An 11655-nucleotide genomic window follows, 5' to 3' on the forward strand; every position below is an offset into this window, starting at 1 on the left:
TTCTCGATCTGTAGCGTTTGTCAATTCCTACGGCATAAATACCCCCACCATGGCCAATTTCAGGCTACTAATGTGGTGCATTAGAGGCAGAATTGGTGGGGACTTCCCTGGTGGTCCAGTGGCAAAGACTCGGTGCTCCCAATGCTGGAAGCCCAGGTTCAATCCCTGATCAGGGAACTAGATCCCACATGTCGCAATGAAGACCTGGCTCAGCCAAATTAAATAAATAAAAATAAATAGGAAAAAGAATCCCTAACTCAGTGACCGAGATGAAGTGGACCTGTGACTTGTCTCCCATTTCCCTGTGTGGCACCCTGCAAATAAACCATTACTTTAGACAAAAAAAGACAGAATTAGTAAGAGGTATAGCATATCTAACATGGTATTTCCAGCCTACAGAAGAGACATATGTAAATAACTTCAGTAGCATAGACAGGGGCATAATAAGAAGTGTTGAGTTTTGAGAATTTATTACCATTATTTTAATATAATCCAGTTGATTGTAAGTTTATACAATCAATTTTAAAATAATGACTGTGTTTAATAACTAGCTCCAAAATTCCTAAAAATTTGACAATTGGCTCTTGCCAGGCAGTCCAAGCTGGTTCCAGCACACCTCTGTAAAAAAACGAAAGCTCAGCCAATTGAAATCTGGCTTCCACAGCCACCATTCAACCAAAATCTTCTAGTTTCTCTCCTCAGGGACCTCCATATTACAAAGTACAAGGGCCAATGGATACCATTCTGACCTGGTGTGCCTGGCCTGAGTTCTCTACTGCATTCAGCACCGCTTACTCCACCTGTCTTCTCCAAGCGACTCCAGGTCCTCTTATGACCTGTTGACCAGTCCTGCCCAGTCTCTTTTAAGGGCTCTTCTTCCTCCATCTGACTACAGGGTTTTGATGTGCCCACCTGACATATTCTCTCTGGGTGCCCTTGTCTAACTCCATGATTTCAACTACAACTAAGAAACCCTTAGACCTTCTTCTCAGCAGCAAACCTGTATATCCCAACCTCTTAACTAGTTTCAGTTCAGTTCAGTTGCTCAGTCGTGTCCGACTCTTTACGACCCCATGAATCGCAGCACGCCAGGCCTCCCTGTCCATCACCAACTCCCGGAGGGTTGTGTTTAACAACTCCCGGAGTTCACTCAAACTCATGTCCATCGAGTCGGTGATGCCATCCAGCCATCTCATCCTCTGTCGTCCCCTTTTCCTCCTGCCTCCAATCCCTCCCAGCGTCTGAGACTTTTCCAATGAGTCAACTCTTCGCATGAGTTTCAACTTTAGCATCATTCCTTCCAAAGAACACCCAGGGCTGATCTCCTTTAGAATGGACTGGTTGGATCTCCTTGCAGTCCAAGGGACTCTCAAGAGTCTTCTCCAATACCACAGTTCAAAAACATCAATTCTTCGGCGCTCAGCTTTCTTCACAGTCCAACTCTCACATCTATACATGGCATTTCCAACAAAGCCAGAGTGGAAGCCCTCAACACTTCTTCTCACCTCTAGGTGGCGCTCCTGAGGGACAGAGAACGCAGATGTGTCCAACTCTGAAGCCAGGGAGTGTATGCTGCCTCCCTTCCAAGTCCCATAGACCTTATCACAGTTTTAGTAATGACAAAGGTTTCAATAGGGCAAAGGCAACATACATTATTAACTCTCCCCATGGTACCAGCGAGTACACCATGTGAAATGCTGGGCTGAATGAAACACAAACTGGAATCAAGACTGCCAGGAGAAATATCAACAGCCTTAGATATCTAGATGATACCTAATGGCAAAAAGCAAAGAGGAACTAAACAGCCTCTTCATGAAGGTGAAGGAAGAGAGTGAAAAAAACTGGCTTAAATTCAACACTCAAAATCTAAGATCATGGCATCCAGTCCTATCAATTCATGGCAAATAGATGGGGGAAAAGTGGAAACAGTGACTGATCTTTTCTAGGTCTCCAAAATCACTGCGGATGGTGACTGCAGCCATGAAATTAAAAGATGCTTGCTCCTTGGAAAAAAGGCTATGACACCCCTGTGCTGTGCCTAGTCAATCAGTTGTGTCCAACTGTTTGAGACCCCATGGACTGTAGCCCACCAAGCTCCTCTGTCCATGGGAATTCTCCAGGCAAGAGTACTGGACTGGGTTGCTGTGCCCTCTTTCAGGGGATTTTCCCAAGCCAGGGATTGAACCCAGGTCTCCTGTATTGCAGGTGGATTCTTTACCAACTGAGCTACCAAGGAAGCCTAGACAGCGTATTAAAAAGCAGAGACATTTTCCCCACAGAGGTCCATATAGTCAAAGCTATGGTTTTTCCAATAGTCATGTACAGATGTGAGAGTTGGACTATAAAGAAGGTTGTGCGCCAAAGAATTGATGCTTTTGAATTGTGTTGCAGGAGAACTCTTGAGAGTCCCTTGGACAGCATGGAGATCAAACCAGTCAGTCCTAAAGGAAATCAACCCTAAATATTCATTGGAAGGACTGATGCTGAAGCTGAAGCTCCAATATTTTGGCCACTTGACGCTAAGAGCTGACTCACTGGAAAAGACCCTCGTGGTGGGAAAAGTTGAGTGCAAGAGAAGGGGGCCGACAGAGGATTAGATGGTTGGATAGCATTATCAACAAATGGACAGGAGTTGGAGCAAACTCTGGGAAATAGTGAAGGACAGGGAAGCCTGGCGTGCTGCAGCCCATAGGGTTAGGAAGAGTCGGATATGACTGAGAGGTTGAACAACAACGCTACCAACACACCATCTCTTCCCAGCTGCACGACCATGTCCAGATACCGCCACTTGGTGGATTCTCTAAATGGAAAATAGCATCTGGGTGCTGATGTGACAGAGGCATGACCTTCTTCCGGTCCAGGTGTATCAATTTACACTAAATGGATGGAGGGAAGAGTGGCTCACACTCAGCCAGGTCTCAGCTTCCCGTTCCTTTTCTGGACCAAAACCAACAGGTGCCTCCCGAAAGTGCTGTACAAATGTGGGCTCATTCGCTCTTGCTCTTGAAGCAACTCGCTTGCTCGTCTGTTAGTCAATGTCAGTCACTGTCAGTGAGTCAGAGTCAGTGGCAAAGGGCAGGCCCATCGGTCAATCAGTCAGAACCCAGTTGAATCGGTTCTTATGGTAGGTCGCTCTGTACCGGTCTTTCCGGCCACGCGAACCCTGGGTTGTCTGTAGGAAAATCTTCGCTCGTGACAGACTCCACATCCTCAGGCTCCGCCTCTTCGCTTTCTTATCCAACCATAGGTCTCTGCCACACAGGAGTACACGCCCCCCAGGTCACATCCAGTCACAGGCCCCGCTCTTCCGAAACTCTGCCCTATCAGAGGCCTAGCTCTCCAGGACTCTCCCGCCCTCTGTGAGGCCACGCCCCCATTATGGACCTCCCTCCACGGCCCCTCCTTCCTTAGGAGTCCCGTCCAATGATACGCCCTTCCTTTCACAAACCCCGCCCCCAGGTCTTGCTTTTCCCAGGCCCAGACCCTACCAGGCAGACGCGGCGGATGACGGTATCGAGTCGCGCCCCGAGAAGGTCACACGGGATCCTCCAGCATGGCGGCGGCGGCGCTGCGGGCAGGCTGGTGCCGCTGCCCGCGGGTGAGCAGATATGCGGGGCCAGGAGGGCGGGACTAGGGAGCTCCGGACTGGCGACCTCCAGGATCTCGTTGTCCCGAGTTCTTTGACCTCTTTGCCCCCTTCCCTGGACTCCGCGAGAGACTCAGAGTTTGGTCACTGGGTCAGCCGAGGCTGGGGCGGGGGCCCGGTAACGTGGGGCCTGGAGCTAGGCCTGAGGGCGGGGGAGCCGAGACTGTCCGGCCGGGGGCAGTAATGCATGGAGCCGCCGGGGGCAGTAATGTATGATCGCCCCTCATTTCTGGCTGACCCCACGTGTACCGAGGAGTGAATGGTGACCGTGGCGCTCCATGGAGAAGCAGTGGCGAGGAAAAGGCAGAAAACCGTGACAGTCACGGCTCGGCTTAATACGCTTCGTCCGCAACCGGGAGCACTTTCCGTCTCTCCTAATCCTCTGAAAGTACGGGAGGTAGTTGTCGCCCTGGCTGAGAATCTGGGCTCACAGATGCCTTGGGGGTCAAGGCGTATAAAGTGCATTGGGACAATAGTACTCACGTTGCTACTATTTGATGCTATCTCAACAGGTTAGGAAACTGGGAGCTCAGTCGTGCTAAGCAAGCTGCCCACAGTCTCAGAGCTAGCAGGGTGGTTGACCTGGCCCAAAGCTCAGGTCAGGAAGGAAAGTTATCTCACAGGAATCTGAGTGTCAGGAGAAACAAGGTGTTTCTGACTCAGGGCAGAGCTTTTCTTCTGGACTGATTGTCTTTTGAGTCAGGGTTTGAAGGCTGCGTGTACAGGTGTTTGATTTGGGCACAAGACAAAAGAGGAGCCACCTTCGGGTTCCGTCCTCCTGTGGGGTTTTCCTTCCCAATTAGAGAGTGATCCGCTTCAACTTCAGACTGCTGCTGACGTCGGTGGCTCTAGGATCAATGGCTGTAGGCATTTAAAAGAAGAAAACAACAAAGCAATTAAAACAAAAGTTTCGATAACTCACAGGAGTTACTCTTGAGTAGCTATAGGAGATCATGGCATCTGTGTAAGTCTGTATGTTGCTTAGAGTTCCTGGAGACAGGAAGCATGGAACAGGATGAGGAGAGGTGCAGGGATTGTAGAAATGGAAATGTGATTTTGTCAGGTCATTGACATCCATGTTACTGGCTCCATGCTGGGTGCTAGGATGCAGCATTGAACAGGACCTACATGGAGCTTCCCTCCTGGAGCTTAAGTTCATCATTTGGTCAGAGAAGAAATGCCTTTCACATGAGGTTAGCAGCATCTCTCTGCCCAGGTGACTCCCGTAAGTTGCTCTGCTCACATCCCAAGCCTGGATCAGGACATCGTAGGTTTATTGCAGGGTCGTGCCTGGGACAGTAAGTTAGCAGTGTGTGCCTCTGAAAGCCCAGGCCTCTGGTCCTCCGAGGCCGCAGAAGTAGAGAAGGCTGGTTGCTACCAGCATCAAGGCTCCGCATGCCCATTTTCAGACTAAGGCCTTAAATCAGACTGGCACATTTAGCCTTTAGCGTTCTTCCACCATAGGTTGGCATAGGACCCATCTGGTTTCCCCTAGGTTCAGAGTCGGGACGGTACATGTAGGCCCTGAAGGTACAGTTCCAAGATTTTCTCTTTCTACCAGATTCCACTGGCTTCTCAGAATTTGAGAAGATGGTCGAGCATCAAGCATGCAGGTGGGATGGGATAAAAATCGTCAGATGAGTCTTAGCAATCTTTGCTCTTTTAGGTGGCCTATTTCATTCCTTCCTCATCACCCTCTGGTCTAAACGGATCTTTATCTCTTCTCCCTCGATTAGAGATGTGTTGGCAGCGGAGTCCATCTACTGTCCAGCCACAATCTAGTGCCACTGCCCCATGGTTCCTACCAGCTGCCCCGGCCTAGTGGAGAGCTGACCCTGGTGAGTGACTCAAGATGTGAGCCAGCTGGCTGGAAGGGGAGATGTGAGGGTCAGGCATAGGTGACAGAAGAGGCCTGCAGGATGCTGCCCACACTGCCGGGGCCTCTGATGGGCAGGCCTTCTGGAGTCACAGAGCCCAGTGGGCCTGGTGCTTTTGGTATCTGGAAGTGCTCGGCACACTGTGGGTGGGGCTCCTGCCTCCCAGAGTGGACTGGGATCCCTGTAGCGGAGCTGAAATGCACCACCTACTGGGTCGCACGTCTGGGTCCTTCAAGCAAAGCTGGGCCTTGCTTCTGGGAGACGGCCCCATGGGCATTTGCATTCATAGAGTCACACATCTTCTGGAGCTGGGTTTCCCCAGGCTAGACCATCCTTACCTTTATTTTTTTTATTGTATTTATTTATAAAACTTTTACATTTATATTTTTATACAAAATTTCTGTAATTTTGTTTTTATGTAATTTTATTTATATAATGTTTTTATATTTTTATAAAATTTATATATATAATTTGCATAATTTTATTTATAGCTGTCCTGGGTCTTGGTTGCTATGCTTGGGGCTTTCTCTGGTTGCAGCGAGTGGGGGCTACTCTCCAGTTGCCGTGCGCGGGCTTCTCGTGTCGGCTTTTCTCGTTGCAGAGTATAGCCTCTAGGGCTCGGAGGCTGCGGTAATTGTGGCACCAGGGTTTAGTTGCCCCACAGCAGGTGGGATCTTCCTGGATCAGGGATCGAATCCATGTCCCCTGCATTGGCAGGTGGATTCTAAACCACTGGAGCACCAGGGAAGCCCTGATATCTCTCTTACTCTTGACGTTGTTTGTCAGAAACAGCATTTTCTAGAGCTTTTGCCCTCCCCGTCACTCCTCCTCAACCATGCTTCTGCTGGTGTTTCACCGCCATCGGGAGGAAAGCCCCAAACCTCACACTGACTCCACTTCCACATCCTTGAGCAGCTCACACCCTCCCTTCCTTTTGAGTCTCAGCACAGCCCTCTAGTTACCTGTGCCAGCCTGTCTCCCCAGCCGTGTCCTGGGGCTGTTGTAGGTGTGGGACGTGTCTTTCCCATTAGTTGTCCACATCTCTGATCTGCCCTGCCCCCCACCACTACCACCCAGTCCCCAGTCCTGGGGTGAATGGTGGGGCTGCTGTGAGCTGATGCAGTCCCTGACACTCTTGGAACCTGGATTTCCCCTAGCGAAGGGCTGGCCAGGACCCATCTGGACCAGACAGCTGCCTGCCAGCACCAGGCCTGGCCACCCCACCTCTGGGGCAGCACCCAGATTTTCTGCCTCTTTTGCTGGGGCTTGATAGCAGCCAGGGGGGCTGTTGCCCCGAAACTGGTAGGGTGAGTCCCCAGGCCTGGTGGGGACCCCGCACACCCTCAGAAGTGGGAGCAGCCAAGCACACGTGGCCATGTCCCCGTGACCTGAGTCACTCGCTCACAATCATTTCTGAAGCTTTCTCTTTCCTGAGCCTGTGAAGGAGGAGAAGCCAGGATCTAAACCCAGCTGTGTCTGACCCCAAAGCCCATGAATTGGGCAGGGCAGTGCATGGAGTGGGGCCGCATGTGGGATCTTCCTGGACCAGGGATCAAACCCATGTCCCCTGCACTGGCAGGCAGATTCTTATCTTCTGTGCCACCAGGGAAGTGGTGGCTTCATTTCTTTTTATTGCTGAATAATGTCTTGTTGTCTGGGTGCCCCACAGTTTATCACCTAATAGTTTTTTAGTGTGCCTCTTCTACTCTTCTGCAAAGAGAGAGCTCTTCATTGTTAAACCTGTATCAACAGAAAATAGAAAATTTAAAAAAAAAAACATCCTTTGTCTCTTTCTACATTCTTTCTAGTCCAAATCCTATTCCTCTGGAAGCAGAAAAGGCTTTCTCTCTGGCTTGCTCGATAACATCAAACAGGAATTAGCCAAAAACAAAGAAATGAAAGAAAGTATAAAAAAGTTCCGAGATGAGGCCAAGAAGCTGGAAGAGTCAGATGCACTCCAGGAAGCCAGGAGGAAATACGTGAGTCCCCTTCGCGACTCGTCTCTGAACAGACTTATTGGCCAACCCAGTATGTTAATCACTGATTAACTTCTCTCACCTCTTACTTGCTCCCTGGAGCCAGGAATTCCTGTAGCACAGTGCCCCGGCTGTCAGGGTCCCTGATGATGGGGAGTAAGGGGGCCGGGGGAGCCACTCAGCCTGTCAGGTCTGTGGTGAGCCTGCAGCATCCTCTGCACACAGACCAGCACATGGGGGGCTTTCTGGACCTCCTGCGTCAGACTCTGCATTGTGGGGGAGGCTCAAGAGAGGGGGACATGTGTATACTTACGGCTGACTCGCACTGCTCTACAGGAGAAACCAACACAACATTGTAAAGCAGCCATCTCCAATTAAAAATAAATAAAAAAGGAAAAAAAAAAGAAGAATCTGCATCTCCATAGATCTCTCAGGCACTAGGTTTGAGATGTGTACTCCGGAGGGCCTCTGAGTGAAATGGGTAGAAAGTGGGTTCCAGGGCTAGTGTAATTGTTACATGGTCATTTGGCCAAAAACTTGGATTTTTCCATTAGAGCGTACGGAAACACCCAAACAACTTTCAGCTGCCTGTGAATGGGCCTGTAGCCCTTTATCTGTCTGCCCGCGAGGGCTCTGTGAGCCCTGCCATCTCCCCTGTGGGCAGCTGAGCCTGGAATGTGGGCGCTTGCCCCGGATGCCCCAGGTCCCTCGATGTTTTGCTGTGTTGACCCCCGATCCCGGGCTGCTGGCGCAGTGAGGCCTGTTCCCTCCGAGTCTCCACTAAACTCTCTGTGGGGGATTCCACCCTATGGGAGAGCGCCCTTCCTTATCATGAAGGAAGAGGAGTGGGCTGAGGGGCCACCTGGGGGCAGAGGAGGCTGAGGTTGAGGCAGGGTGCCTGGGTGGGGGCAGAGTGGGAACAGCACCCCACCACCACCGCCCTCAACATATCACTGATGAGCAGGTAGAAGAGTTCACCTGCTGCCACCCAGAGAGAGATTCGGGGCCTGGGGCTTTGTGCTCAGGAGGGTCCCTGTCCAGGATTCATGCCAGGCTGAGGGGCAGCCAGGGACCCTGGGCAGAAGGGAGGGACCCGTTGGGCAGGCTGAGGGGGAGGGTCAAGAGAAACAGAGGTGTCTGGGGAGGAAGGGACTGCTGAGAAAATGCTGCTTTGGACTGTGCATCACAACACAGAGACACAATGTCCTTCCCCCTAGAGAACCATTGAATCGGAAACCCTGCGGACAAGCGAGGTGATCAGGAAGAAGCTGGGGGAGATCACAGGCACCGTCAAGGAGGTAATGGCCTCAGGGCTCCCAGGGCCTCTTACCCGAGGCTGCAGGGCCTGTTTGTTCCCACCTCTGGCAGAGGAGTTGGGGGGCGGGGGCGGTGCTGGGAGCCTCAGGAGGAACTGGCAGCCAGCACTGTGTAGGCTGGGGTGGTGAGCAGCCTGTTCACTCCAGAAGCTTTCCGGAGTCCAGGATGCCCTCAGGAAGGAGGGCGACGTCAGACCAGCCCACTGGCCTGTAGTTCACTGGCCTGCTTAAGTTAGAAGCCTCTGTGCTACAATCAGGAGGGTCAAATGAGGATGTTTTTCTTCCCTCCTTAGGATAGGAGGGGAGTACTTTGCCTCCAAGGGTGGAGGTGGGAGTGACTTTCCTGGAGGGCTTTCTTCTTTGTTGCTTCTCTTTGGTTTTTCTGTTCTCCTGGGCTGGAGAGAGGGACCTGCCTGCTAAGTCACTTCAGTCTTGTGACCCATGGACTGTAGCCCTCTGTCCAGGCTCCCTGTCCATGAGATTCTCCAGGCAAGAATACTGGAGTGGGTGGCCATGCCCTTTTCCAGGGGATCCTTCCAACCCAGGGATCGAACTCGAGTCTCCTGCATCTCCAGGAGAGAGGGGCAGGGCTTTGAGGCCAGCCCAGCTCCATGTACACCTCCTCACCTTCTTCCTGCCTCCCTGCCACCTGTGGGTGCCATTCCTATGTATCCTGGGAGAACTGGGGCTCCTGTCTGCTCCGTGCCTGCAGCCCCAGGCCCAGTGCCCCAGAGGTCATAGGCACCCTTCTCGAGCGTGCACATACCCGTCACAGCTCCATCAGCCAGACAAACTCAGGCTGCCTGCTCCCACCCCTCTTTGGCCTGGTTGGCCCTTAGCCCTGGGGGAGCTCCTGCCAGCCCCCAGCCTATGCCACATTGACACCTCCCCTTTCTCTGTCTCAGTAGAGTCTTGACGAAGTCAGTAAAAGTGACCTTGGCCGGAAAATCAAGGAAGGTGTGGAAGAAGCAGCCAAGACCGCCAAGCAGTCTGCCGAGTCAGTGTCCAAAGGCGGGGAGAGGCTTGGCCGGACTGCTGCCTTCAAAGCCCTCTCCCAGGTAAGCTGGGCTGCGCTCGTGCCTGTGGGCACTCTAGACTCTGTCCTGCTCCCAGCCCCCAGGAGCCGAGTTCCCATCTCTGGGCTCAGCCCCTCCCAGCTGGGTGGTCTTGGGCAAATTGTGGCCCCTAGGGAGCTACGGGTTACCAGACCAAGAGCTCCAGCCCGTAGTCAGTGGCTGACACCCTTAGGTCTGGCCCAGAACCCCGAGACTATCACTCCCGGTCACTTGAGGTCCTGAATTCCTTCTGTGAAGACCTTACCTCACACTGGGCCCTCTGCTGGCCACAGGGCCACAGGAGAGAAGGTCTGAGTTGCTGCTCTCAAAGGATCGCAGGGCAGGCATGGGGACAGGGAAGGGGCAGGCAGTCCTGAGTAACAACAGGAGCATCCGGGGGCTGCTCCAGGCCAGGGGAGCAGGCATAGCCAGCTCGGGGCACCGGGGCCAACTGGCTGTGACCAGAGCCACTGCAGGGGCCTGGGGGCCACACGGAAGAGTTCAGGTTTTATCCTGAAAGCACAGCCGCCAGCGAGGACTCGGGCAGCGGCTCAGAGGTGGCTGGAGAGTGTCTGGGGTGTTGGGGCCGGGAGGGAAATGGGTTCCAGAGGTTTGGGAAGTCGGGATCCACAGACTGGGTCAGCCTGGATAGGGGTCATGGGGCAGGGGCCACTCAGGATGCCCCTCCAGTTGCTGGTTTCTCCCCAGCTGAAGGGAGGTTTCCAGGGAGACGGGGAATCGACCTCAGAATGTGAGGGTCGTCTGGGGGCTGCTCTTAGAGCAGGGGTTGGTGGGGATCGGGGGGAGTCAGGGGCAGAAGTCAGATAGCCAGGGTCTTCTCCCGGCAGCGAGCGTCTGCCTCCCCCCCGAGGCTCCGACAAATCCTTGGCCTGAACCTGCAAGGCAGGTGACCTTGAGACCTGGAGCTAGGGTGGGTGTACAGCTTCTGGTCGGGGGTCGCCCAACTCCCACATGCCCGGCTGTGCTCTGCAGGGCGTGGAGTCTGTCAAGAAGGAGATCGATGAGAGTGTCCTGGGACAGACCGGGCCCTATCGGCGACCCGAGCGGCTCCGGAAAAGGAAGGAGTTTGCTGGAGAGAAATTCAAGGAAGAGAAAGTGTTTGAGGCCAATGAGTAGGTACCAGACCAGTCAGGGGCCTTCCCGCCCCTTCTCCACCTCCCTTTTTAGCCACCTGCAGTGTTGTCTGTCTCTGAGGACCACACAGGGTTCCGACCCGAGTCTGCTTGTGGGGTTTCTTTCTCCCCAGGGTTCCCTGGCTCCCTGAGAGAATGGAGGTGGGGAGGGATGGGCAGGGGAAATGAGAAGGCAGGAGGCCGGGAGGTGAGGCCAGGGTCATCACACTGTCTGACTGGTCCCTCTCCCCGTGGGAGCGGCCCCCGCACTGCGCTCACTGGCTTCCCTGGTCTTCCCCAGAGAGGCACTGGGGGTCGTGCTGCACAAGGATTCCAAGTGGTACCAGCAGTGGAAGGACTTCAGGGACAACAATGTGGTATTCAATCGTGAGTGTCCCCATCTCAGAACGGCCCAACGGCAGGGCGGTGAGAGACACTCACTGAGCACTCCCCGGGGGCGAACACCACACAGAGGAGGAGGCTGGGGTCTGAGGGGGCCAGGCACTGCAGCAGAGTCACCCAGCGTGTGAGCAGTGGAGTTTGGGTCTCAGGAGGCCCGAGGGGAAGCACCCAGTACATCTTGGGCGGCAGGGGCTCTGCCGTCGGGGCTGGGTCACCATCTTGACTAGAGCCAGTGTGGCTGTGGGGCAGG

The 11655-nt window shown here is 53.4% G+C and overlaps 1 protein-coding gene across 1 annotated transcript in view; it reads left to right on the top strand.

Annotated features, from left to right (window-relative positions):
• Nucleotides 1-3470: 3470 nt before the first annotated feature.
• Nucleotides 3471-11655, top strand: part of TIMM44 (translocase of inner mitochondrial membrane 44 homolog (yeast)) — a 14184-nt gene continuing 5999 nt past the window's right edge. Inside the window, exons 1-7 of the mRNA XM_010828274.1 lie at nt 3471-3598; nt 5383-5484; nt 7332-7502; nt 8717-8797; nt 9724-9873; nt 10864-11003; nt 11305-11390. Coding sequence (XP_010826576.1) covers nt 3554-3598; nt 5383-5484; nt 7332-7502; nt 8717-8797; nt 9724-9873; nt 10864-11003; nt 11305-11390 — 775 coding nt within the window. The 5' untranslated portion in view covers nt 3471-3553. The remainder of the gene's footprint in view (nt 3599-5382; nt 5485-7331; nt 7503-8716; nt 8798-9723; nt 9874-10863; nt 11004-11304; nt 11391-11655) is intronic.

Source organism: Bison bison, unplaced genomic scaffold, assembly GCF_000754665.1.
Source record: "Bison bison bison isolate TAMUID 2011002044 unplaced genomic scaffold, Bison_UMD1.0 scf7180017864492, whole genome shotgun sequence".
Lineage (NCBI taxonomy): Eukaryota > Metazoa > Chordata > Mammalia > Artiodactyla > Bovidae > Bison > Bison bison.